At 37.3% G+C, this 27,874-nt stretch overlaps 1 protein-coding gene across 2 annotated transcripts in view; it reads left to right on the top strand.

Moving 5' to 3' along the window:
- The window catches only part of ABI3BP (ABI family member 3 binding protein), a 209,935-nt gene that overhangs the window by 63,839 nt on the left and 118,222 nt on the right, over positions 1-27,874 (top strand). For both annotated transcript variants that reach the window (XM_037525650.2, XM_054700654.1), the window contains exons 3-5: positions 8,316-8,384; positions 10,760-10,892; positions 27,157-27,338. In XM_037525650.2, the coding sequence (XP_037381547.1) occupies positions 8,316-8,384; positions 10,760-10,892; positions 27,157-27,338 (384 nt within the window). The remainder of the gene's footprint in view (positions 1-8,315; positions 8,385-10,759; positions 10,893-27,156; positions 27,339-27,874) is intronic.

Below are 27,874 nucleotides of genomic sequence, written 5' to 3' on the forward strand. Positions count from 1 at the left end.
CAGTGGAAGAGCACTGGCCTTCATTACATTAATGGCCTCCTCTCCTTTTATGTGTTGGTCCTCCTGCCAGTTAGTTGCCTGCTGACCCAAATCATCACACATAGCTCCTCGAAGGTGGTCCTTCCCATAAATAAGGCCAGGACTCCATGCCCATGTTCTCCTTGTTAGGTTTTTAGAATGACAATTCAATGTGCCCATTCTCCACATCTTAGAAACATTTCTAAGGCTCCAGCTGCCTCAGGAAGCAAAAGGTAGTTTCCAGCCTCATTCGTTAGGGACCCAGAGGGAGTTGTCTCTCCCTTTCTGGAGATGACCCAAGGATTAGACTTCAGTATTCTTTTTAAACCTCCAACTCTCAATAGGGATAATCCCACTTATGTCTTTCTGCCTCTTCTTTAATAAAAAATAAACCAAATTGGGCCTCCCCTGGTGGTGCAGTGGTTGAGTGTTGGGCTGTGAAGCTGCCCGCAGCCTCCACAGTGCCAGTTCGATACCCTGCAGCTGGCGAGGGTCCCGCATGGTGCGCAGACCTCTCCTGCCACGCCCACTGCTCCCCTCAGCAGTGTGTTTTGTCAGTCTGCCTGTTCTGTTCCCCGCTCTGGCTCTGGTGAATTCTCTCACCCTCCCGCGCTTCTGACTGTACCCAGTGCTTGTATAAATAAAAGTAGTATATTAAAAAAATAAAAATAAACCAAATTACTGAGTAAAGGGATTTATGGACTGCCTTTAACAGGCTCAAAGTCCACTGGAAATTCATTTTGATCTTGAAACTTCTGTCTGGACCTTGAAGCTTACCTGAAATGATATATTTCATCCATGACTTATTCCAAAGCACAATATTGTGAGCAGAGCGGGGTATCTGGTCCCCCTCTTGCCAGGGTAAAACCTGCACAGATCTAGTTTCTAAAAAAAAATTTTGCAAGCCAGCTGTCTTTAGTTCATGGAGAGGGTGACTCTCTACACTTTATGATTTCAAGAACTGAGGAAAGTAATTAGGAAGGACACTTAACCAAAAGATACCCCCCCGCAACTGATGTGTTGTATGTATTTAGTAGAGGATAAATACTTCACTTATGCAGTTTAAATGCTCGTTCACAATTTAAATAGAACTGGTCATGAGTGGGGATACTGTTAACATGAATTTGCTCACACTAAGTTGCTAATGGCTGTTTTTGTAATATTATTTGGGGAAAAAAATGAAAAGAGAACAGTAAATTTGGTAACATGATGAGGCACCTCAGAGAGGGAAATGGCTGTAAAAACTTAAGTCTGGGGCTTTCACAGGCAAGTTTGTTTTAACTCACAATTCTGGTAAGTCTGACCTTATTCGTAAATATTCCAGTAATGCTTCCAGTTCATTGCCTCATTTTAGTAATTCCCAAATTGGAGTAAAAACAAACAAAATAGTTGATTATGTCGTTCTTTACCTAATCTATTTCTCAGCTACTCAGTAAAGATGAAACTGGTCACAAAAAATAGAATCTTAACGTGACATTTTCTAAAATATAGTAATAAAGAGAAAGAAAAATGAGGTTAGAGTGTCCTGATAAGGCCTAGAAAGTGACTCAGTAGATGTGCATGTATAGCATCCTATATATTTAATAAAGGCAGTTCAGATGTTTTAATATTTTTTATTTAGGAAATATCTCATTGTATCCTTATTAAGAATTTGTGTTGAATTTTGTCAAAACGCCTTTAGCACATCTGTGGAAATAGGTGTTTTTTTTTCCCCCTCTGTGTTACAGTCCTGGAATTAGCTATACTTGGTCATAATGTATCATTGTATTATATGTTGCCCTATCCTGCTTTTAGTTATATTTTCTAGGACTTTTTTTTGCGTTGATATTTATGAATAAGTGTTAAAGTTGTTAGTGATGGGGGAGCTGCTACAATACGTATGAGGAGAGCTACAGTGGGGCCTGGGTGGTGGATTGAGATTGAATGCAATGCCAAATAAAATAAGGAAAAACAGAACTTATAGCCAAGGTGTAGAGTGAGATCCAGTGGATGAAAATGACTAAGAGGAAATAACCAGGAATAAGGGGAGATTCTGGTTAAACTAACCTAATGAGACTTTCTGCAGGCAGGCCAGAATGATCTGATAAAACCTAGGGGTGGTGGAGATTGGGGAACCTGATTGGCTAGTGAGTGATAGGTTGGTAGATGAGAGATGCTAGCCACCCACTTGAATTGTTTCAATTTAGCAGGATTCTTGCTGAAATTTGACAATGCAGAGATGAGCACAGAAGCTCAAAAGTCATTTGGAGAGCTCAGAAGAGCCAGGTTAGAGGCTGGTGAAGGATAGTCTTGTGGCCTGTAATTTTCTTGTTTGCAAAATTTTTGTGCTTTGGAATCTGCAATGGCTTACTTATAAAAAGGTGGTTTTGAACATTTCCTTCCTTTGCATATGTCCTCAGGTCCTCTTAGGATGCAAACTTTTACTTTCAAGAAATCCTCTTCATCATCATGACAGTCAACATTAAATCAGTGCTTTCTCTGTGTTAGGTGATTCTGTAGGCTCCTTATCACTAAGAACCCTGTGAGGCAAGGTATTTTCCCCATTTTGCTGGTGAGGAAACTGGGATAAGTACTTCACCTGGTGCTAGTAAGTAGCTGAACAGGATTTGTTTTTTTTTCATTGACTAACTTTGGTTTGCAAGGCAGTTAATGTTGTAGGGGTATAGGTTCAAACTTCTTAAAATGTATGTTACCACATCACACCCACCACCAAAGCATCAATATCTCCTCCCCAGCTGGGAGGACCCTCTAGCTCCCACCCCTGCCTCTTTTCTGGCTTCCTCAGTTCTGCAGTCAATTCCAAGGATTTGTTTTGGTCTGGTATTGTCTCTTTGTTTGCTTTCTTTACATTTCACATATGAGTGGAATCAGCTGGTATTTGTCCTTCTGACTCATTTTCTTTCCATAATCTCCTCCAGTCCTATCCAAGTTGTCACAAATGGTAAGATTTCATCTTTTTTTTTTTTTTCCACAGCTGAAAAGTATTCCATTGTGTGTATATACAATCTTCTTTATCCACTCATCTGTCATCGGGCACTTAGGTTGTTTCCATAACTTGTAAATAGTGCTGCATTTTCACCCCAGGCTCTAGAATACATGCTCTTAGGACAATGAAACAAATTGTTAAAAAATATGGTAAGGGCAAATAAATTATTTTGTTTATTGATTCATTGAGGATTATCGTGGCTTATTTTGTATTTTGTGGAAACTTGGCATGGTAGAAAAAAACCTCATTATGACAGCATCTTATAAACAGTGTGGCTTGCAATACATGTGTCTTCCAGAGCAGACCCAAAATGTGAGAACTAGAGTCTATTAAACTAATTACGGGAGGATTATTTGCATTGCTTCAAATCTAGTACTTTTAAAAATATTTCAGTAGTAGATTTCCTTGAGAGTAAGCTATCCTATCCTTCACCACCAGACATTTAAAATCTTGAGCAAATTAGATTTAATTAGATGGCAATATTTTATGTTAATGTTAGGAATAGAAAATTTGTTACGGTAACTGCATTCTACACATTTTCTTAAATTGACAATTGTATGTTTTCTAAATGAAGTCATAGATTTTGGCACGTGTAGCAGAATTTCTGAACAGGCTACAGTGTATATATTTCCATGTTGCTACAAATTTACAAAGAATTTCATAGTGCAGAATGGAAACAGAAGTCTTTTTTTTTTTTTTTCATTTTTCTGAGTTTGAGTCCTGATGCAGTGCTGAAATACACGCATGTTGGAAGTTTTTAATGAGCAATGAGAGCCAGCATATGAACCCAAATCCCGACATCTGTTCCAATTTGTAACTGACTATAACAGCCTATGTTTTATACAAAATGACTGTGATCATAACAAATTATTTTTAAGCTGTTCATACAACCATATGTCTTGAATCATGGCACTATCTTTGGCTCCTACTGGTATCTTTCTAGCATTTCAAGCCTTTTTTTTTTAATCACTGAAGCATACTTGAATTAATGTGTACCAAGGAAGGAAATAAAAGGTTAGCTAGCTGTAAGGGACCCTGCCACAATGAGAACAATTAAGAAAAATGGGGATTTAACTTTGTTTTCAAAGAGAGAATTTCAGAGATTTAATATAAAGGCATTTTGGGGACTAAAGAGCTATGTAATTGTAGGATAGAGTACAAAATAAAAGTGCAGGGCCCGTGGTTAAAAAAAAAAACAGGAAAAAATTGTCATTAATGGAACTTAAAAAGAAAGTTTTTTTCCTTGCAGAGTTTCCTTCTCAACTTATCATGTTGGTATTTTACTTGCTTTTTGTCATTTAAGCAAACAAAATAAAAATTTAAAACATTAATTTTTGCCATCATTTTTATATTGTACAATGCTAATTTTAAAGGCAAAGATGAACCTTTAACTCCTACGCAGAATTTCTGAAGTTAGACAATTTGTATGTATTCAAAATACAAATGTGTTTCATTCTTCCCAGAGTACTGGCAGTATACAAGACTTACTCAACTTTTCACATCGTGGCTTGATATGCACACTGTACTAAAACTTTCTTTGACATGAGTGAAGAAAAACTGAAAAGGAAGTGAAGTTCGCACTAGGTTTTCTCTTCCTACATCATTTTCAGCATAAATGATTAATTAACACAGGGAAATAACATAAAAAGAGTATGAATGGATTCATTAGTCACTTGTGTCTTAAAATGCCTTTGCCTTATTTCTGCATTAAGTAGTTTTTTATATGACGAGTGGTTTCTCCGCGCTGCAAGGACCACCGTCTCCCCCTCACTGTGCAGTAGATGTAATAAAGCTTACCTTGTGCTTGAGTCTTGCTGAACTCCTCTGCATTGTTCATACTACATATGAGTGGAAGGAACTGTAGACCTACAAATATTATTCCTACATGCATACTGTTTGTATTTCCTCTCACACATGTGCTCCATTGTCCCATCTGTCCCATTGGACTTACCTTACAAAACACAAATTCAAAGATAAACGTTTCAAGAATTTCAAGATGGTAAAATAGCTAAGATATGGAAACAACCTAAATGCCCCAAAACGGATGACTAGATCAAGAAGATGTGGTATACATATACATGCCATGGAATACTATTCAGCAATCAAAAAGATAAACTAATGCCACTTGCAGCAACATGGATGGAGCTAAAAGGGATTATGCTCAGTGAAATAAGTCAGAAGGAAAAAGAAAATTTTGGGATGGTTTCACTTATAGGTGGAATACAGTGAAATCAAACAAAGGGTCAGGAAAAAGACAAAATTTGCAGCAAACCATAGATCTGAGGCATACAGCAGGGGTGGAGGAGAGAAAGGGGCAAAAACAGGAGGGAAGAACACAAGGGACTATGGTGATGGTTCATGGGTGCTGCAGTGGTGGGAGAATTATGGGGACTATACCCAAGGGAAGAAATCAAATATCTGTACAAAAAAATGAACAATGTAAATAAAAAATAAAGTAATAAAGTAAAAGAAGAATTTCAAAATGGTGAAAGCAGACCATTAAACCAAGAGTGGGAACCATCTTAATATGAGACCCTCTGTAACTCTACATGTTATATGCCCATAAAACTGACCTTACCTCATTGACCTCATTTACAAATTGGGGTGATGATAATGTCAGGATTGCCATGGGGAATTATTGTTATTCCACAAATAAAGTACAACATGTATGGTAGTTCAATGAGTATATTGGTCCATATCACAACTAAAATCAGGGAATGGCTATCATATTTCTACCAGGGAACTTGATTTAGTTTACGTATTTCTTCTCTAAGCTCCACAAAGCCAGATAAGCTTTCAAACACAAAAGACTGAGACACAATGAATTCTCCTTTTTCTGTTTTGTGGTCATGAGGCACCAAAACAATAAAGGGGCAAAGCTCTAAGGTCAGTAAAAGGTTACCTGGTTTTCTTAATGTAGTGTAGTAACTGTGGCAAGTTATAGCAAATCTGCCTGTGTGGGGTATCCAGAAAGATACAAAGGCTTGAGTCATTAAAGGTGCTTGATTTGCCAGGTTGTCTCTGGATGGGAATGAGGTCAGTTCTATAAAGCTTTGGCAGAAACGGTCTCTTCTAAACTCATGGAGGGAAGGTATTTGAACCTAGAATGAAAACAAAACTAAAATTTGAGGTCTGCCTGAGCAAGTAGGAGTGAATTCTGGTTGACTACAGCATCCAAATGAAATTTGGCATAGAATGAGTTTCAAGATCCAGAGTTACTAAAGATATAATGTAAATACCAAGCAATCAATCCAGTAGAGCTGCTTATAAAATGCTATTGTGTATGTCTAACATAATTTAGTTACTTTTGTATAGTAAAACAAGCTATTCACTTTGGAATCCTAAATTTAAAAGGAATGGCGATTTATTAGCCCCTGATCAAGTTAATACCTGATTGCTTTAAAATCATTTTATTAAAAAAAATTCTCAGTCTATATTTCTTTGGTATATTTTAGGTGAAAATCATACCAACCTAAAATTGTGATTGTTTATTTAAAAATTATTCATGAAAATTATTGAATGTAACAGGCTGAGACTGACATAAAGAGGATAAAAATAGGATATTGTAGGTGAATATATTATGAAAATTTTTCATAGTCTTACAAAAGTGAGTAATCGTGAGCTGCTAACTCCCATGTATTTTACATTATCTGAAATAATAGTCTTATATTTTCAAGTTAAGGAGTTTACTTTTTATATTAATTTTTTAAATTTTTTACAACTTTGTTCATTTTTAAACAATATTTGCTTCCCCCCACCCCCTCAGGTGTAGTCCCCATAGAGTTTCCTTCACCAATGCACCCGTGCACCATCACCTCAGTCCCTTGTGCTCCTCCCTCCCTCCCTCTGAGCCCTCTCCCTCCTCCTCCCCTGCAGGATGTCTCTGATTTATAATTGTCTGGTTTTGCTTTGTTGTGTTTTGTACTGTTATTTTTTTACACTGATCTTTTATTGGGTTCCCCTATATTCCTGCTGTAAGTGAAACCATCCAATATTTTTCTTTTTCCTTCTGTCTTATTTCACTGAGCATAATTGGAACTAGATGAAATAATAGTCTTAATGATCCAGCTTATAAGAGAATTGAAGTAAGGATTCAAATCCATGATGCATGGATTTTTTGACAGTTTTTTTTTTAAAGATTTATGCATACAAGAAGTGGGGTACAGACCAGAGGTGCGGAGGGTGAGAGGATTCACCAGAGACAGAGTGGGAAATAGAACAGGCAGACTGACTGAAATACACTGCTGAGGGGAGCAGTGGGCGAGACAGGAGAGGTCTGCTGCGCCATGTAGGTTGCTCCCTGGCCATCAGGGGATCGAACTTGTGCTGTAGTGGCTGCAGATAGCTTCAGAGTGCAGTGTTTAACCCCTTGAGCCACCAAGGAGGCCCCAGTCTGACAAGTTTTATTCTGTGAATATTGTTCAATCACAAGTTTGAGTTCAGTTTATATACTCTGTTCAACAGAGTAACATGTGCTTAGAAGAAGAAAAGGAACTGGTAGTAATTTCATTGGTCATAAAAATGTAACTACTCTTAACAGAGTACTTCCAGTATTAAACCCTTCATTGAAAGGCTTAGACCTTTCAGTTTCCTGAAAGGTTAGCTTCACCTAAAGAAATGTTGCTGCTGTCTGTGTGCAGAGGAGAGCAAATGTTGGGGTTTAATCATGTCCCTGATATCTGAAGAACGTGTTGTGGAGATAGAGGCTGGATACCATTGTTCAGATCTTCTTTCACTGGTTTCTTGGTCATGAGTGGGGCCTGAAAGGTGGATTTTACCTAAAGGCATCAGATCCTTGCATAGCTTCTGCATGGACAAAGCCTTTTCTGGCCTATCTGATGGCTTTGCCTTATTGTCTGCTAGACCAGACGGGAGTCGCAGATCGTTCACAGTATGTTCACACTTATGTAAATGAGATTTTGCCTCTCTCCCATGTTTAAGTATCAAGTTGACCCTCTGTGAGTTGGAGGATAACAGATAAGCAGTCTGATTTTTTTTTTTTTTTCAAGAAAAATCACAGAGAAAGTTTGAAATTGTGACATGAAATTTTTGTCTAGCATGCTTGTTTTAAGAACTCTCTCCCACCCCGTCCTCCTGATTTTGAAAATATGGATTTAATTTTCATTTTAACAATTTAATTGATTAAACTATCTCAGGAAATACTAACTTTCTGAATTCCTGGGACATCTCACCCACAGGTGCTGTGGTTGTAATGAAAGCCAGGGACACTGAGATGGGACAGGAGTGTGCTGGCGTGAATGCTGCTCATGCTCAAAGAATTTTTATTGATAAATAATATTATTGTTTCCAGATGCAGAACCTAAATATCTGATAGTTGTGCGGCCTGCTTCTCCTCCAAGTCAGAAGAAGTCATGCTCAGGTATTTTTTTTTTCCCTTCTATTAACTTTAGACATGACTTTTCTTCTCTTTTATGTTCCTATAAATCAGTTGCCTTTGGGACACTCTAGAAATCCCTGAACAAATTACTAATCTCAGGATTTAGCCAAATGATTGAGCCTCTCGATGCCTCCTTTCTGCAACATAAGTGCGTCCTGTGAGGACTGAATTGGGCTCAGACATATGTTATCGCACCTGGCCCACAGCAAGTGTTCATTTTATGCAGTGTCCTATTGGCCTATTTGCAGTGTAATCTCTGCTGAAGAGCTGTTTACATTTCAAAAGCATAACTGATAGGTGTGTTAAACGGATTGGAACTTAGATTTTTGTTTGTTATCTCTCCCTTCTAAACCTTTTCTATTGTAATAATAGAGCAAGAGCTCCTTTCATAAAGTAACAACTCTGTATCATCCTCCTCCCAGACTTAGGAAGGCCTGAAATGGGCAAGTAGGTACCTATAAATGAATAAATAAAAACATTTCCACACAACTCAAGGAAGGTTAAGATATGTTATTGTCCCAGTTTTACTGCTAAAATTTCTTCCCACATAAAAAAGCAAGCCATTGTTATAAGGAAAAAACCCGCTGCATCTGTAAATTATTTGGGTTTTTTTTTTTTTTTTCAGCTGTCATGTAGCTCACTTTCCTAACTTTGTAGGTAGAGTTTATTGCAATGTTTGCTTTTCATTTTCTAATGTGAGCTATCCTCAAAATATTTCCTAATGTTTATTTTTTGTATTACATGCCAAGCCACACAAAAATAAAAGCAACAATAAACTTATCTTTTGTATTTGTTCTTTTTTTTTTAAAGATTTATTTATTTATATGAGAACTGGGGTTCAGTCAGAGGCACGGGAGGGTAAGACAGCAGGGAGCAGAACAGGCAGACAGACCAAAGATGCTGCTGAGGGGAGCAGCAGACAAGGCAGGAGAGGTCTGCCATGCCATGTGGGTTTCTCCCTGACTGGCCAGGAATCGAACCCGTGCTGCAGAGGCTGCGGACAGCCTCACAGCATGGCGCTCAACCCGCTGAGGCACCAGGGAGGCCCTGTATTTGTTCTTTCTAAAGGGATGAGATGGGGTGCAGTGGGATGAAGCATACAGGTCTTCAAATATAATGAGGCCCTTGCAAACCCCCTTCCCTCTTTTCTGTGAGAAGCAGTAAATGGTTAAGCATTTTGAAAAATACAAATTCTCTTTCCTGGATTCTTAGATTCTTCCAAAACACATGGGAAAATTTAATCACTCCTCACAACTTGTTAGTTGTCCAGGCATTTTTCCACATGCTTCAAAATTAATGTACTCTCTATTGCAAGACTCTACTTCAAGATGTGTAACAAGGTCAAGAAGCATGAATGTGGTTCCATGGGATTCTGGCTTCATAGTCACTGAAATGTTTCTTAATAAAAATAAAATATATAAAGGAAGACATGATTGCCTCGGTATAATGGAGTGGTTGTACATTTATAACTTCATTTTCATTTGGGGCTTCAATGATACTGGATTTGGAAAGTATTTTTCTAAATGACAGGCTCAGGAAATGGTTTCATCTTTCTCAGGATATGGTTTCATATCTTGCTCAGGATATAACACCCCACCTTTCCTTTTAGGCAGCAGATATGATTTTTATTATTATACTGTGCATTTGTGAATGTTGTAATAACTAACAGATAAGCTTCCATTCGTCGTATATTTGTATCTGTTACATAAATTTGAATTATTTCTCTATGGAGATACAAACAGTTAAACCTGCAGTGGTTTATCACTCCTAGCCTTGTCCAAATCCCTAAGACTATGTTAATGCTGTTCTAGTATTATTAACAATATGTGCACATTTTCCACTTAAATACTCACTGTAAAAAATATGCTATTGCAAGGAATTTTAAACTTCCAAATTGGTTTTTTTAAAGAATCTAGATGGTAAGCTGTCTGTCCTTTTTTGATATTAATTGCACAATAATTCACAGTCCCATCTGGAAAAAAAAATGGTTTTATTTTTTTTTAAAGAAATGGAGTGTGCACATGCTTAGAGTCTGTGTGTTTATGTGTGTTTATTGTACTGATATATACCAGTTCACCATATTCATCCCTGGCCCACAAGAAAATAGTCTAGATGTAATGGGTATAGTTTCTATGAATATATACAAAAAATACATAAATCTCAAAAAGGGTACTTCATTTACTCCTGCTTAAATTCCTGGGTAAAGCATTAGTAGTATTTGTGCACTATATGAAAAGAGAAGGAACTTTGTGCTTTCACACTCTTCATCATCTTGCTAAGTCATCATTGTCCATTTTACCCAAATCATGAACATGTACAAAATGTTATCAAAATTAACCTGTCTGTTCCTGCCACAGGTAAAGCACGCACCCGCAAGCCTCTGCAGCTGGTGGTTGGCACCCTGACCCCAAGTTCAGTCTTCTTGTCTTGGGGTTTCCTCATCAACCCACACCATGACTGGACATTGCCGAGTCAGTGTCCTAATGACAGGTAATTCACCTTCATGGAAGACTTTATTTTTCATCTGAAAATTACATTTTCTTTTACAGTGTATGTACATGTTTTACAGGAATATATAGATGTCAGGAGCATTAGCATTTACAGATCATCTGTTAGCTGTATAGCTTATTCTAGATGTGAGGGGAATGAAGACGCTTAAGTTAGGGTATTGAGGGGGTTATCTACTTGAATAGAAAACACATGCAAGTATTTTTGCTTTCCAAAGAAGAACCTCCATGGAGAATAAACCAAATAGTAGTTGGGAAGTAACCACAAGAAGGGCAGTAAAAGTTCTGAGCATGAGACTGAAAATAGTTTAGGAAAGACTGTTAATAGTTGGCAAGATTGACCTTTGTAAAAGGATTATTTGATGACTGGAGAACAATTGTAGAAGTAGTAGTTGCCCGGTGTGGTCTCCAAAACTAAGTAGCATCACCATTAATATCACTTAGGAACTTATCTGGCAGAACAAATAAAGAAAAATCTTAAGTACATTTTAAAATTACTTCTACTTCATCCATCCAGCACACATACATGTAACTTTACATTAGGAACCATGCCAAATGCTGCATAAGACTTCTACATTGCTTATGAAATGATGTTTGCTTATCATTATTTACTATATTACCTTCAAATTTTAAAACTTTGCATCTAGCAGACATCCAAGATTTTCAAGCTTCAACCAAACCATTTTATTTTAAAAGGTATATTATCTTAATAAGTAAAGTAGTTTCTAAATTTTAGAAGTTGTTTCCCTTTTATTTATTTATTTTTTTGTGGGACCCTCACCGGTGGCCAGGGATTGAACTGGCGCCGCATAGTCTGCGGGCACCCTCGCAACCAAGCGCTCAACCGCTGCGCCACCAGGGGAGGCCCTGTTTCCCTTTTTTATTTTTTATTTATTTATTTTTAAATAATAAATTTTATTTTTATATTCCCCCATACAATTGCAAACGCCCCATTCTGACCCCAATCCTTCCCCTCCCGCCACCCACCCCCCAAAAAGTGTCTCTGGTTCATAGTTTTTTGTTGATTTTGATTTTCACTTTCTTATATTCATTTTCCTGGTCCCTTATTTAAGTTTTCTAGATTCCTGCTATGAGTGAGACCATCCGATATTTTTCTTTTTCATTTTGGCTTATTTCGCTGAGCATGATCCCTTCCAGCGCCATCCATGTTGCTGCAAATTGCATGTGTTTATCTTTTTTGAATGCTGAGTAATATTCCATGGTATATATGTACCACATCTTCTTGATCCAGTCATCTATTTTTGGGCATTTGGGTTGTTTCCAAAGCTTAGCTATTGTAAACAGTGCTGCTATAAACATAGGGGTGCAGGTGTTCTTTGGAATTGATGTTTCTGTGTCCTTTGGGTAAATACCTAGGAGTGGAATTGCTGGATCATATGGAAGCTTTATGTTTAGTAGGTCCAGAAATCTCCACACAGCTTTTCTTTGTTGTTGCTGAGTCTCATCAGCTCTTTGCAGATTTTTGTGATCAGTCCTTTATCATTAGTGTTGGGTGCAAAAATGTTCTCCCAGTTGGTGGGGTTTCTCTTTGTTTTTGTTATTGTCTCTTTTGCTGTGCAGAAGCTCTTTAATTTGATGTAGTCCCAGCTGTTTATCTTTGCCTTCACTATCACTGCTTTGGGTGATGTGTCTGTAAAGATGTCTTTGATGTGCAAATCCCGTAGTGTTTCGCCTATATTTCCTTCTATGTATTTTATGGTTTCAGGTCTTATGTCTAGTTCTTTAATCCATTTTGAGTTGATTTTTGTGTATGGTGTGAGGTAGTGGTCAAGCTTCATTCTTTTGCATGTAGCGACCCAGTTTTCCCAGCACCATTTATTGAACAAACTTTCTTTGCTCCAATGCATAGTCTTTGCTCCTTTGTCAAAGATTAGTTGACCATAAATCTGTGGGTTTATTTCTGGATTTTCTATTCGATTCCATTGGTCTGTATGTCTGTTCTTGTGCCAATACCATGCAGTTTTGATGATTATGGCTTTGTAGTATAGTTTTTTTTTTTTAAAAATATTAAATTTTATTTTTATATTCCCCCATACAATTGCAAACGCCCCATTCTGACCCCAATCCTTCCCCTCCCGCCCCCCACCCCCAAAAAGTGTCTCTGGTTCATAGTTTTTTGTTGATTTTGATTTTCACTTTCTTATATTCATTTTCCTGGTCCCTTATTTAAGTTTTCTAGATTCCTGCTATGAGTGAGACCATCCGGTATTTTTCTTTTTCTTTTTGGCTTATTTCGCTGAGCATGATCCCTTCCAGTGCCATCCATGTTGCTGCAAATTGCATGTGTTTATCTTTTTTGAATGCTGAGTAATATTCCATGGTATATATGTACCACATCTTCTTGATCCAGTCATCTATTTTTGGGCATTTGGGTTGTTTCCAAAGCTTAGCTATTGTAAACAGTGCTGCTATAAACATAGGGGTGCAGGTGTTCTTTGGAATTGATGTTTCTGTGTCCTTTGGGTAAATACCTAGGAGTGGAATTGCTGGATCATATGGAAGCTCTATGTTTAGTAGGTCCAGAAATCTCCACACAGCTCTCCATAGTGGTTGGACCAGTTTGCACTCCCACCAGCAGTGCAGGAGAGTTCCTTTTTCTCCACATCCTCGCCAACATTTGTTGTTGCTAGTTTTTTTAATATGTGCCATTCTCACTGGTGTGAGATGGTATCTCATGGTAGTTTTGATTTGCATTTCCCTGATTACAAGTGATGTTGAACATTTTTTCATATGTCTGTTGGCCATTTGCATTTCCTCTTCAGAGAAGTTTCTTTTTAGCTCTTCTGCCCATTTTTTGACTGGATTATTTTCTTTGTTGTTGCTGAGTCTCATCAGCTCTTTGCAGATTTTTGTGATCAGTCCTTTATCATTAGTGTTGGGTGCAAAAATGTTCTCCCAGTTGGTGGGGTTTCTCTTTGTTTTTGTTATTGTCTCTTTTGCTGTGCAGAAGCTCTTTAATTTGATGTAGTCCCAGCTGTTTATCTTTGTCTTCGCTATTCACTGCTTTGGGTGATGTGTCTGTAAAGATGTCTTTGATGTGCAAATCCCGTAGTGTTTCGCCTATATTTCCTTCTATGTATTTTATGGTTTCAGGTCTTATGTCTAGTTCTTTAATCCATTTTGAGTTGATTTTTGTGTATGGTGTGAGGTAGTGGTCAAGCTTCATTCTTTTGCATGTAGCGACCCAGTTTTCCCAGCACCATTTATTGAACAAACTTTCTTTGCTCCAATGCATAGTCTTTGCTCCTTTGTCAAAGATTAGTTGACCATAAATCTGTGGGTTTATTTCTGGATTTTCTATTTGATTCCATTGGTCTGTATGTCTGTTCTTGTGCCAATACCATGCAGTTTTGATGATTATGGCTTTGTAGTATAGTTTGAAGTCTGGGAGTGTGATGCCTCCATTTCCTTCTTTTTTTTTCAGTAGAGCTTTGGCTATTCGGGGTTTTTGGTGATTCCATATGAATTTCATCAATAATTGTTCTATTTCTTTGAAGAATGCCATTGAGATTTTGATTGGAATAGCATTGAATCTGTATATTGCTTTTGGTAGGATGGCCATTTTAATAATGTTTATTCTTCCAATCCATGAGCAGGGGATGTCTTTCCATTTCTTTGTGTCTTCTTCTATTTCTTTTAACAGTGTTTTATAGTTTTCTTTGTATAGGTCCTTCACCTCTTTTGTTAGATTTATTCCCAAATATTTGATTTTTTTTGTTTCGATAATAAAAGGGGTGGTTTTTTTGATTTCTTCTTCTTCAGATTTATTGTTTGTGTATAGGAAGGCTACTGACTTTTGCGTGTTGATTTTGTATCCTGCCACTTTACTGAATTGATTGATGAGTTGAATTAGTTTTTCTGTGGAGATTTTGGGGTTCTCTATGTATATTATCATATCATCTGCAAATAGTGATAGTTTGACTTCTTCTTTTCCTATGTGGATTCCTTGGATGTCTTTCTCTTGTCTTATTGCTCTGGCTAGGACTTCCAGTATTATATTGAAAAGCAGTGGTGAGAGTGGACATCCTTGTCTTGTTCCAGATCTTAATGGAATTGCTTTCAGCTTTTCACCATTGAGAATGATACTGGCTGTTGGCTTGTCATAGATGGTCTTTATGATGTTGAGGTATGTTCCTTGTATCCCAAGAATTTCAAGGGCTTTTATCATGAATGGGTGTTGCACTTTGTCGAAAGCTTTCTCAGCATCTATTGATATTATCATATGGTTTTTATATTTCTTTTGGTTGATGTGTTGGATAACGTTGATTGATTTTCGGATGTTAAACAATCCTTGTGCCCCTGGAATGAATCCAACTTGGTCGTGGTGAATTATCTTATGGATACATTGTTGGATTCTGATAGCTAAAATTTTATTGAGGATTTTTGCATCAGTGTTCATTAGGGAGATTGGCCTATAGTTTTCCTTTTTTGTGTTGTCCTTATTCGGTTTTGGTATTAGTGTAATATTGGCTTCATAGAACGTGTTTGGTATTGTCCCTTCCTTCTCAATTTTTTGGAAGAGTTTGTGAAGGATAGGCACTAATTCGTCTCTGAATGTTTGGTAGAATTCATTTGTAAATCCATCAGGTCCTGGGCTTTTGTTTTTGGGGAGGTTTTTGATTACCATTTCAATTTCACTGCTTGTAATTGGTCTGTTTAGGTGTTCTATTTCTTCTTTATCTAGCTTTGGGTGATTGTAGAGTTGTAGTTCCCTTTTTTAATAAAATATTTGTCATTGAGGTGTAATTTGAACTGGTAAAATGAACAGATCTTAGGGTGCAGTTTGATGAAAGGCATGCATAATCATGTATTCCCACACCCCACCAAAAATAGAACATGTTCATCACCCCAGCAAGTACCTTCCATAAGAAACAACCACTGATTTTATTTGTATCACCATAGATTAATTTTGCCTATGTTAGAATTCCATATAAACGGAGTCCCATAGTGTGTTCTCTTTTTCTGTCTATCTTCCTTCATTCAGGATGTTTTTGAGTTGTATTCATGACATTGCAGGCAACAATAGTCTTTTATTGCTTGCTTATGGGGATCTTTTCTGAGAAATTCAGTTAGGCAATTTGGTACAACCTGTTGGGGCCAATATTGTAGCTGTCATTCGTGGTTGACTGAAATGTGGTTAAGAGACACATGTAACTGGAGTTTAATCCTTTTTTACTCCTGAGTATTATGCAGTTATGTGAAGCTTCCAGAATGTATTCATTATCTTGATGGTGCACACCTGAGTTGTGTCTAGTTTTTGATTATAATGAATATACATTTCATAAAACATTTTTGTTCTTACGCAAAATGTGTTCTGTAGACATTCTTTTTTTTTTTTTTTTTTTTTTTGAGATTTCAACACTGTTATTCAGAGACGTACGATCACATCTCTTCAGATTTATGTTACCACATTACACCCTCCATCAAGGCATCCATGGTCCTTTGTGGACATTGTTTCAGTTTCTCCTAGATAAACACCAGCAGTAGAATTACTGAGTCACAGGGAAGATATATACTTAATGATTTTTTTTTCAACCTGATTTATCCATTTACAGTCCTGCAAGCAATGTTTGAGAGTTGTGGTCGCCCCCATGCCCTTACCAACATTTCATGTTGTCAACATATTTCACTTCAAATGTTACAGTCTAGTTGTATCTTATTACTGTTTTAATATGTAGTTCCCTTGTAAAAGGAACTGGGTACTTCCGCATGTATTTTTGGGCCATATGTCTATATTGGTAGTTTTTTAATTTTTATTGGTCTACATTGAAAGAATCAAAATGTTCATAAGTTCTACAAACTACCTTTCATATGACTTTGATTAGGAAATCTAGACTAAGAAAGGGGAAAAAATTAAAATTTCCTTCACATGTCCATAGTGTGGAGGAAGAAATTCTTGGAAAAAGGACATGTAGACAATATTGCCAAAACCAGATTTTGGAAAAATAATTTTAAGATGTTCAAAGAATCTGAAATATTCCTATTGTGCCCACCACTAATACCATAACTTATTTTGTTTGGAAAATGAGGCTCTTAAAAAGACACTTTTTTGTTATAATTCCAGTTTTTAGTGGATTGGCCAAGGCTACCAATACTGAGAAAATAAACATTTATGAGCAGTTTTCTTGTCCCTTCTCATTTTATTTAGTTTTTATTTTTTAGTTTTTATTTATTATTATTTAAAAAGAAGAAAGAGAAGGGAAGAGGAAAGGAAGGAAGGGAGGAAATTTGGTGTTCTAGCAAAATGTAGCAGATTTAATGGTTATTTAATTTTCTTGATAAGTGCATGAGTTTCAATAACCTGTAAATTCGTATAGCATAGTTTGGATAACTAGCCTCCTCTCCCCTATGGCCTTTTGATTTTTAGTTGGTCCTACTAACTTCTGTATGAAAGATTTTTTTTATGAAAGATTTTATCTAATGACTCATTCTAATCGATACATGTTGCCATGGTTTCACAGATTCAAATTGGTGAATGTTGCCAGGGTTTGATAGCACATAAAGTATATGGAGAAAGGTAGAGGAGCATGACCTGGTGGAGCCAAGATTTTAACCAAGGGAAATGATCTGAAGGCCCAACCTACCCAGTCACATACATACTTCATCTTCACCCCTCTGTGGCTCACATACCCTGACTCTGTTCTTACCAAATAGATGCATCATGCCCCTCAATCACAATATCACAATAAATAATTCCATCTGGAGGGGCCTCCTTGGCAGCGCAGGGGGTCGAGATGCCGTGCTATGAAGCTATCCTCAGTCACTGCAACACAGGTTCAATCCTCGGCATGGGAGCTACCCAAATGGCACAGAGGACCTCTCCTGTCTTGCCTGCTGTTCCCCTCAGCAGTGTATTTCAGTCAGTCTACCTGTTCTGCTCCCCACTGTCTCTGGTGAATCCTTTCACACACACATACCTCTGGCCTATACCCCAGCTTTTGTGTGCATAGATAAATAAAAAAAAAAATTCCATCTGGCACAAAGTTTTTAAGTTCTATAATAGTGTCAATATACTTGCAAACTTTCAAACCTTGGTGAGTGAGAGAATCAGGTTATTGTAGACAAAATTAGGGAACAATCAGGATATGACAGAAAATGAAGAATTAAAACGTAAGGACAAAAAAAAGGCATTTGGATTCCTCATGGATTTCATTGACCCATGCCTTCTTTTTTCCTAGTTACTATAGTTAATAAAAAACTGACATTTAAAGAAATTTGAAAACAAATAATAATCATTATTTAAAAGCTCTGGAAATATTGTGCATGTTGTAAGCAAACAAACTAAGCAGAACTCTAGTGTAATTGGAAGCAGACTTGGGAAATCTATCCTCATATAATGATGCAGATTGTTTTTAAAATTTAGATTCATTCAGAAGGTTAGAATAAGCAATAATAGTTATGGGAAATAATTGCTTCTTGAAAATTAGCACAGTATTGTAACTGAAGTTACCCTTTGGTAGGTAACAAGACCACTGGAATCTTGAATGCTCATGGTTTGCTACAGAAATGCTGATATTTGGCACCTTGTATGAAGTTGGATTAACAAAAAAATCACTTCACTTTGGCTTACATAGCTTCATCCTTTCTATACTAAAGATTTTGTAAGCCAAGTTGTCAGTGAGTAAACTGATGTTTTTTTCACTCAGTAATATTAATGAAGTGCCACTTTGTCCTTCATGGCACGTATTTCTATTCCTGTTTGCAGAGGGTTCTTATGGGTCTCCCATGTTCTTAAATCCTTTTATGAGTTCACACTGGAGAGTAGACAGACTTAGTTTAGCGTTATTATTCTTAATGGTCTTTGAGTGGAAGAACATACACATTTCTCTTCATTATATCCAAGGTCATAAGAAAGCTTTTCAAATTACCCAGATGAAGAGTAAAACATGTTTTTAACCAAAATTTATTTCGCTATTAAGAGCTTATTTTTCCCTTTCCAAGTTTCCAACTTGTTTAAGCGTTTGAACTTCCTTTAGTTTTTGCTGCTTTGCCAACTTATTAAATAAAGCTTTATGATTCATTTAGAAATCATTTTCACATTTTCTAACACTTTCATATTGTACTCATTGGTCTTAGCGTAGAATGAAGTCCCTTCTTTTGGCTGGTCCAGTGCATGCTCTTGCCTTTTTTATCCCCAAGTTTTTAAGAATTGGATATTTTCAATTCCTGTGAATTCTCATTTGATTGATTCCAGTGCCGTGTTACCCATTTGTCTTGTCGTGTAAATTTTAGGCTCTTTGAGAACAAGGAGCCATGTGTGTCTTAACCAGCATTATCTCCCTAATCTCCAGGCGAGTAGCTGGAACATAGTAAACCCTCAGGAAATAAGTGCTGACTATTTATTCAGCATAAATAGTGAAATGTCAGGATTTTCGCTTTTATGTTTCACCATTGTTTCAACCTCAACATGCAGATTGAACTAGGATTTTTTTTTTCTCTTTAGATAATCACCTCATTTGTCATTACTTTCTGAGGTACTGTAATCCATCTGCTCACCCTAATTTGATACTTTATTCATAAGTTTTCATCTTCCGTGGCTAATGTGACCCCAAGTTACATTGGTTTTCCTTTGAATAAGTACCCATGTCATGCCTTTATCTTCTCTATTTCCATGTCAATGCTTCCCCCAGCAACTGCTCACCTTACCATGGATCCTGGGGAAAGCATCCTGGCTATTTTCCCTGGCTCCTTTCCCACCCTACTCCATCCTGGCTTCTGTAAATGTGAGGAAATTTAGAGTAGCCACCATCAGTTCATTCTCTCTTCACCCCAGATTTGCCTTTGCCTCTCTTCCGTTGTTTCCAAGGGACACATTTATGCCTTGAGAGTAATCACAATCCCACCTCTTCTCACATTCTATAACCCTTTGGTCTTTTACATTTGCCTCTGTGCTGCCATTAGTGTCCTTACTCTTACTTGTAAACATATCCAAGATTTCCCTACTCAAAAATAAATTCTTCTGTTTATCCTGTTAAATCTTCCAAACTTCTTTTTCATCTCTTAATTCTGGGGCTTCTCAGAGTGATTCAACCTTATATTCTTGTTTTCTGAACCACCCATACACTCTTTATTCCCTTTCCCTGACTTCCATCCCCTTTCTACCATTCCACCGCAACTTTAGTTCATTAACTTTGGTTAATTGCTAATTCCAGTAGGTTTCTCAGCTCTTACCCTTTTTAGCCTCTAAGTGGAATTGCTGGCCATCCTTCCATTCTTGAATTGTTTGTTTATTTAGATTTTTCTCTTCTTTCTCCTCTTTTGCTTGCTTCTTATACTACCTCACCAATATGAAAGGAACTCTCATTGGATCTCTCATCTACGTATCCTCATCTAGGCCATATCTGTAAATGTCTAATGATCACCTCTATGAAGAGCACTGCTCCTCAAATTTTGTGATGTGAATCATGAGGGAGACCTTGTCAAAAATGCAGATTTTGATTCCATAGGCCTGAGATTCTACATTTTTAAAAGCTTCTAGGAATTGTTGTTTTTGCTGTTGTGTAGAGAACAGTAGGCATAGCAGAGTTAAATGATTGCTAGAACTGAACTTATAACCTTGACCCAGTTCCAGAGTACAAAAACTCTTGTTTTAGTTGCCCAAGAATTTTCATCAAAATGGCCAGGTAAGAGTGGTCAGAACCTCAAGCTAAATTTGTTTTCTACATTACCAAAAAACCCTCCTTTTCCTCACTTTACCTTCCCATTTCTCAAGTGTGAAAATTCAGTTTTGATAATTATTTATATTTTCCTTGGCACCCATACCCCGTAGGAGTCTAGTCTCCTCATTTCCTTCATGGAAATATAACTTATATTTTCTTCATTGTTTCTTTTGTGATTCCTTCCTTTGTTATTCCTGGGCTATAGCATATTAAGATTCCTCCCTCCATTTTCTCTCTAATTCTGCTAAATATAGCTTCCTTTATCACTGCTTAAGTTTGTTCACCTGCCGAAGAATCTCCTTCAGCTTCCAATTGCCTACTAAAAGGAATCATAGAATCTCTCCAAAAATCTATCTTAAAGAATGTATGAGTTGTGCCTCTAACAAGAGGTTTAAATCTGTCCTGCTCTGCTTCCCTGGACCTCAGTAGGATGATCTGCTTTAAATCACACCACGGGGATGTAATTTAAGGTGCAGCCTGTCTGTTTTATAAGTTCAGGTTGTAGAGTGCCATACCCAAGCATCCTTAGTATGCTCTGCTTTCTAGCCTGTCGGCTTTGGTTGTATTTATATGTGCATCTCTCTTCTTCACTATATTGTGAGCTCATTTTTAAAAATATGCATGGTTTCTTGTTTTCTCCCTACATATCCCACTAAACCTAGCATCAGGTTTTACAACAATACTTTTCAACAAACATATAATGAATAAGTAAATGGATGTCAAGAACAAACCTTAAAATTTACCTAGCAAGTCCATTCAGCCCTTGACCCTTTTTTGCAACATCCCCCATCTGGAATCCACAGTGAGTGTGAATGTTGTGGGTAAAAATGCTGGTCAGATTGACAAGTTAAAAACTTTGCTTTATTATTAGCCAAGAGACCTTGGACAAGTCGCTTTAATATTTTAAGCCTTCATTTTCCCATCTTTAAAATGGGAATAATGGTAATATGTCACAGGTTGTCAGAATCAAATGGCTAACAGGATAGGATGTCTACCATGCAGTGAGTACTTAATAATATTGTGTTTGCTTCTCACCTTGCTTCTTTTGGTAATATTTTCCTTCTTATTCTTGCCACTTTGGGCAAGCTATTCTATTTTAAATAGCACTAAAATCACTAGAAATTTCTTGAGCTCAGGCCAAAAAACAGTGAGTACCTACATGAAAATGGAATTTTGGAAATGGTTCACCAACCTAAAAATCATGGTGACAGTTCAAAAAACAAGGACCTGAATTGATCTTATAGAGAAGAGACAAGCACAGAGGGAATCAGACAGTCATAACAGGACGTGAGGAGAGAAGAGATGCCAACAAGAATAGGAACAGAAGATGAGAAGATGTGAAAGTAATAAGGAATTTTAGGTGGTTGTTGTTTAAAAACATTAAAAATCACACATCAGAGTACATAGGGGTTTCGGCATTATGACTGGTAATATAGTAGGTGAAAATAGATTACTTGTAAGAAATTTTGTGTTAAAACATAGTGGCAACATGGCTGGAGCTGTAGGGGATTATGCTGAGTAAAGTAAGTCAAGAGAAAGACAAATACTGGATAATTTCACTATATGGAATATGGAAAAACAGAACAAAAAAACAGACAACACTATAACAAAACAAACCCAAGCATGTAACTAGACTGAAGGCTTCTAGAATGGGATTCTGGGGCCGGGAACGAAGGGAGGAGGGGGGCCTAGTGTTGTAAAGGGATAGGGTGCTTTGAATGGTGGGGATAGGGTGGTGACATAGATCTGAGAAGGTATGAACCTGCTCCTTTACATCATGTACAGTGTGACGGCAATAAAAGATAACAGTGTGGACAAGAAGTATTTTTGTTTTGATAGACTGGAAAATAACAACTTCTAGACTCAAAGTTCCTTAAAGAATGAAGAAAAGGGTTGGATAGTAAGTCGATGGAGTAAAGAAGTGGAACAAAATTACCAAAATGATTATTTTTGAGAAGGGAGAAGTCTGGAAACAGGGGTGGAAAGAGTAGAGAGAGAGAAATGCTCTGGGATGAAGGGAGGAAGAATTAAAGCCAGTGATTACATCCAGAAAGGCACAAAGAAGCAGCAACATAGATGAAAAGCGTATCAGGATGTGTCCTTTGGTGTGAGGATAATAAAAAAAATGTGTGGGGCATAGGTTTTAGGAAATGCAATAGTAGCTAATTACATAGGATTGAAAATATTGCTAAAAAAAATATATATATAGCCCCAATAAGATGGCCAATCACATGTATTAAGCCAAGGCTAGTTTGTGAAAGGTTTAGATTTACTTCGATGTTCTTTAATTTCTCCTTTTGGTATATCAAGCCAGTTACACCGTGAATTGTGTTCAGGGGTGTCTCCCTCTGCCTCATGTATTTTATTAGAGGATATCTGATAGGTAGCCACAACCAATTTTTAGAAACAAAGAATCTCACATATGGTCTCACCCAACCCCCATTTTTCAATGGAGAAAATTGAGTCAGCAGAGACTCCCCAGGGGTCATGCTACTAGTTCACAGCTGACAAACACTGAAGCCAAGCCACCACCTGCCTTCTGCACTACAGTTTGAGGAACTATGGATTTTTTTTAAACAAAGAAAGCAATTATTGTCAGTATTGAGACTGCTAGGGAGATCCAAGCACAGGATTATGCCAGTCAAACCAACACCATTTCAACAGTTTTTTTTTTTAAAGATTTATTTATGCATACAAGAGCTGGGGTACAGGCCAGAGATGCAGGGGGGGTGAGAGGATCTACCAGAGACAGAGTGGGGAACAGAACAGGCAGACTGACTGAAATAAATTGCTGAAGGGAGCAGTGGGCGAAACAGGAGAGGTCTGCTTCGCCATGTGGTTGCTCCCTGGCCGGCCGGGGATTGAACTCATGCTGCAGAGGCTGTGGATTGCTTCATAGTGCAGTGCTTAACCCCTTGCGCCACCAGGGATGCCCAACATTCAACAGTTTCTTACCACCACACTGGGATGGGAGACACCCTGTTTCTTAAAATCCAGATGGCTAGAGGCAGGCTTTCCAGAGGCCAGGTGTGATGACAACCACTGAGCTGTTGCCTATATTTTTCTTTTCTTTTTTTTTTTTTTTAAGATTTATTTATTTATATAAGCACTGGGTACAGTCAGAAGTGCGGGAGGGTGAGAGAATTCACCAGAGCGAGAGCGGGGAGCAGAGCAGGCAGAAGGACCGAGGTACACTGCTGAGGGGAGCAGCGGGCGGCAGGAGAGGTCTGCGCACCACGTGGGACCCTCCTCTGGTGGCCGGGGAGCAGCTGGGGATCGAACCGGCGCTGCAGAGGCTGCGGGCAGCTTCGCAACCCAGCGCTCAACTGCTTCGCCACCAGCGGGTATTTTTAACAGACTTGCTACCTCTCCATGCACTTTTGTCAGAGTTTAATCATCCACAGAAAATGATGTAATCAATGTTTCATACTGGATGTCTTCAGACAGTAATGGGAAGTCTGTGACATCGTATCATAGCGAAAACACACACACACACACACACACACCCCCCCACCACCCCCACCCCACCCGACCCCCACCCCCAACCCCCGCCCCGAACAGAAAAAGTCCTTCCTAATGCTGAAAGGTATTGTGATTCCTTTTGCTCCTTTTTTAGAGTCAGTTCACCTATCTTTTTTTCACCTCCTTTTTTCCCCCCAAGCCTGAAGTTGAAAGATGGTCCAATGCAGTAGAAGAAGTTTTAGTTTGGAAGGCAGAAGAGCCATGTGTTTGGCTCTTTCACTGATTATGAGACCTTATTTCTCAGCTTTTTGTTTTTCTTATATTTTGTGCTCTGCTTTTAGTTTATTGAATGGATAAGCTGAAAATTAAATTATCTCAGGCCCTCAGCAAATGTACAGTGTAAACATTTACTGTGTTTTTCCTTCATTTTGCATTGATTCTGTAGGAAAGTTATGTTTGATGAGGTCTTATGCAGTGTCATTTTATAAAATATTATATAAATTGTAGACTTAGTGCTTAAGGTGATTGAATAGTTGCCCATTTAAAGCAATTATATTCTAACTTCGGAATGATCTTATACTCACCTAAGTACCCATTGTATTCATTGTATACATATCTATGGAGTTCCTAGTGTGTGCTAGCTATAGCTGTTTTTTTTTAATAAAGGCTTGTATTTTGCTTTAAAATTAACAACAAATTAATTCACTACTTTATAACTAAGTAGTTTTTGTTTGCTATCACTTTTACAATTTGCAACTCACTTACATTAACAATTGTCAATTAAGCCAGTGTTGATGAGTATACATCTGTAACGGAAGATTTGCAGTCTGTACATTTAATTTTCCTGACAAATTTAGCATAGGACAGGGTTTTTTTTCCAAATGCTTTTTAATCAAAAATATAAAAATGCTAACATTTTTTAAAGTACAAGCTGGATATTTTTTAACATATGGATAACTTTTTAGAACAGAATATTTCTGCCCCATTTTAGGCGTAGGAAGGTGGAATGAAATCAAGCTAGATGGAAAGCCCTGGAATCTGGCCTTTGCTTGTTGTGTTAGAACACTGGGCAGCCCAGATCATGCAAGTAATCCAGGACCTCAGAAATGTTTCCAAACTAGAGATGCATAATTGTGGTGGCCCATCTGGTCTGATTTTAGCATCTCAGCATTTCGCTGAAGTTCTATAATAGCCTGGGCAGAGATAAAACAACAACAGAAATTCCGTGCAGCGTACTTGTTAGAAATGTTCATGAATCAATGCTGATGTTTTGTCAGGACACAAAGGATTAGAATTCTGTAACATTTGTTCCCAGTAGCAGGTAGTGTTTTGACTGGATCAGCCAGCCTCCTTCCCTCATTCTGATTTTTGCTACTATGGGACATAGGACTGAAGTTTAGGGAGCAGCGTGTACGAAATACAAACAAATGAATGGTTTGGTGGTTGGTGACTAGCAGGAAGTAGGCTGTATGTGCAACTGCATCCCTCTTTCTGTGCCTTTTGAACTCTGACCCCCTTGCTTCACGGACTTGCACAGGGTCCCTCATTTACATGCTTGGTTTAATGCTTCCCTGTTTCCATCTTCAAGTTCTGAATTTAATTTTGAATACAGGGCCCCATGTTTCCATTTGCAGTAAACCCACAGATTAGGTAGCCAGTTCTGTCCCTCATTTCCAAAGATTTGGGCTAACAGTTTTGCATCATCATGAACTTGGTGCCAGAGCCCAATAAACATATTTAGCATGAGTAAAATGAGTGACTTTTTAAAACTTTAAATAAAAGCAATTGACTTGAGTCTTAGTCCATTTCATTTTGCTGCAGTGGGAATAAGGGAATGATACTGATTTAAGGAAAATTTAAAATAATAAGAAATAACCTAAAATAGTATAACAAGCACCTATGTTTCCATTATCACACTTGACAGCCTTTATTTTATTCTATATTTTTAAAATGTTTATCTGTTGGCCCCACCTCTAAGCCCTTTTATGTCCCTATCTGGTCTTTGGGAGCCAACGCACTATCATAAATGGTGTGTTGTCCTGTAAAGGTTGTTGTTCCTTTACAATGCGAGAATTATGTATAAGGATATATCTCATGTGAGTGTTTGAATATTTATGTAGAGGATATGAAACAATATTGTTCTGCACGTGTTATCAGTATTTTGCTTGTAAAATCTGGCTACATGAATACATGTCCCTCTGGCTCATTCATTTCTCCTAATTACATGCAGTAGTAATGAAATTCCGTGTCCTGACCTGCTTTGCTAAGTGAGATTGTTCAGAGCAGAGCTGGAGAAGTTTTTCTTTGCACTCCTGGTTCTGCCACTGCCACAGTGATAAAAGTCACTAGCTGGGTGACATTGGGCAAGATACGATCTTTTGAAAATCCATACATATTCACATAATTTGTAGGATTGATTTAATAATTTCCACCACTTGATGTTTTTGTGACAATTAAATGATGTGATATGTGAAACCTAGCATGTGATAAAGGAACAAAAATATTATGGTTGAGATTATCATTACTTTGCCATTTTTATGGTAAATATGAAACTAAGCAAATGTGTAATGGTGATCTTTATGTTGTTTTCTCATTGTACTGTTAGCTTAATTATTGGTTATGACTATTTTTATAAAGGTAGAAAATTTTACCCTTAAAATGTAGTCTTGGATACCTGCTAGCATCTCATGTTCCTCTTTTATAAAACTGAAAGATACTGTACACCTTCCACCAGGGAAAATGGCTTAAATCAATGCAGTTATGAGAATAAAATATCAAGTATTCATAAAATGATGCCTATCCTCTACTCTATGCATAATATCCATTGTTTTTCCATTTTAATTTTGCCAAGTAGCAAACAATAGAATGCAGGGGGCTGTAATTCTGTCAGACAATAATAACTACACTGCACAGTTCCCCTAATTTGCAATTGGTAATTAAAAGTGAAAGTGATCATTTTTTGCATGTTCTTTGCAAATTCTTAAAAAATCTAAATAGAGGCCAATACTAAATATAGTCTTCAGAGTATGGGAGTCATGATGTGCTTGAAATAATATTTTGAATCTCCTTGTGTTTTTAAAACATTAAATTTGGTTTATTCTGCAGATTGTATACAATTCGCTATAGAGAAAAGGATAAGGAAAAGAAATGGGTTTTTCAACTCTGCCCAGCCACTGAAACAATTGTAGACAATCTAAAGCCCAATACAGTTTATGAGTTTGGAGTGAAAGATAACATAGAAGGTGGAATTTGGAGTAAGATTTTCAACCACAAGACTATTGTTGGAAGTAAGTACCTGAAACTGTTTCGGTAAGCTTTCTTCAATTTATTTTCCCTAATTCTCAAAGTTTTAATTTTGTTATTGGTTGTATAATGTGAGATAATTCCCAACTCTAGTACTTGAGAAAATACAAAGTGAACAAAATTGATTGAATATTGACATTTCAAAGTATTTAATTATGAGTATTTTTTAAAAGTGATATTTACATTAGTAAAAATTCATTGGCCATTGCAAGCCAATTTAAACCAACCCTTGACTGGTTGAACACCAACTAAATCAAAAAACCAGTGATGTGAGCAAATGTTCAGAATGGAAATTTGGGCACATTTAGAGTTGGACATAAAGACATCAAGGAGTCCTGAGCTTATTTTCCTTTACCCCTTTATTCATTATTGGAATCAGTGTTTGAAATGATAGTAAATAAAGTAATATACCCAAGTTAGAGTAGTTATCTTCACAATGATTTAGATTTAATTCAGGAAAAAAGAGAATGGAGGAAGGAGATAATGTCACTTCCCTCTTGCTTTTTTTTTTTTTTTTTTT

Source organism: Talpa occidentalis, unplaced genomic scaffold, assembly GCF_014898055.3.
Source record: "Talpa occidentalis isolate TD23 unplaced genomic scaffold, MPIMG_talOcc4v2.1 talOcc4.4, whole genome shotgun sequence".
Classification (NCBI taxonomy): Eukaryota; Metazoa; Chordata; class Mammalia; order Eulipotyphla; family Talpidae; genus Talpa; species Talpa occidentalis.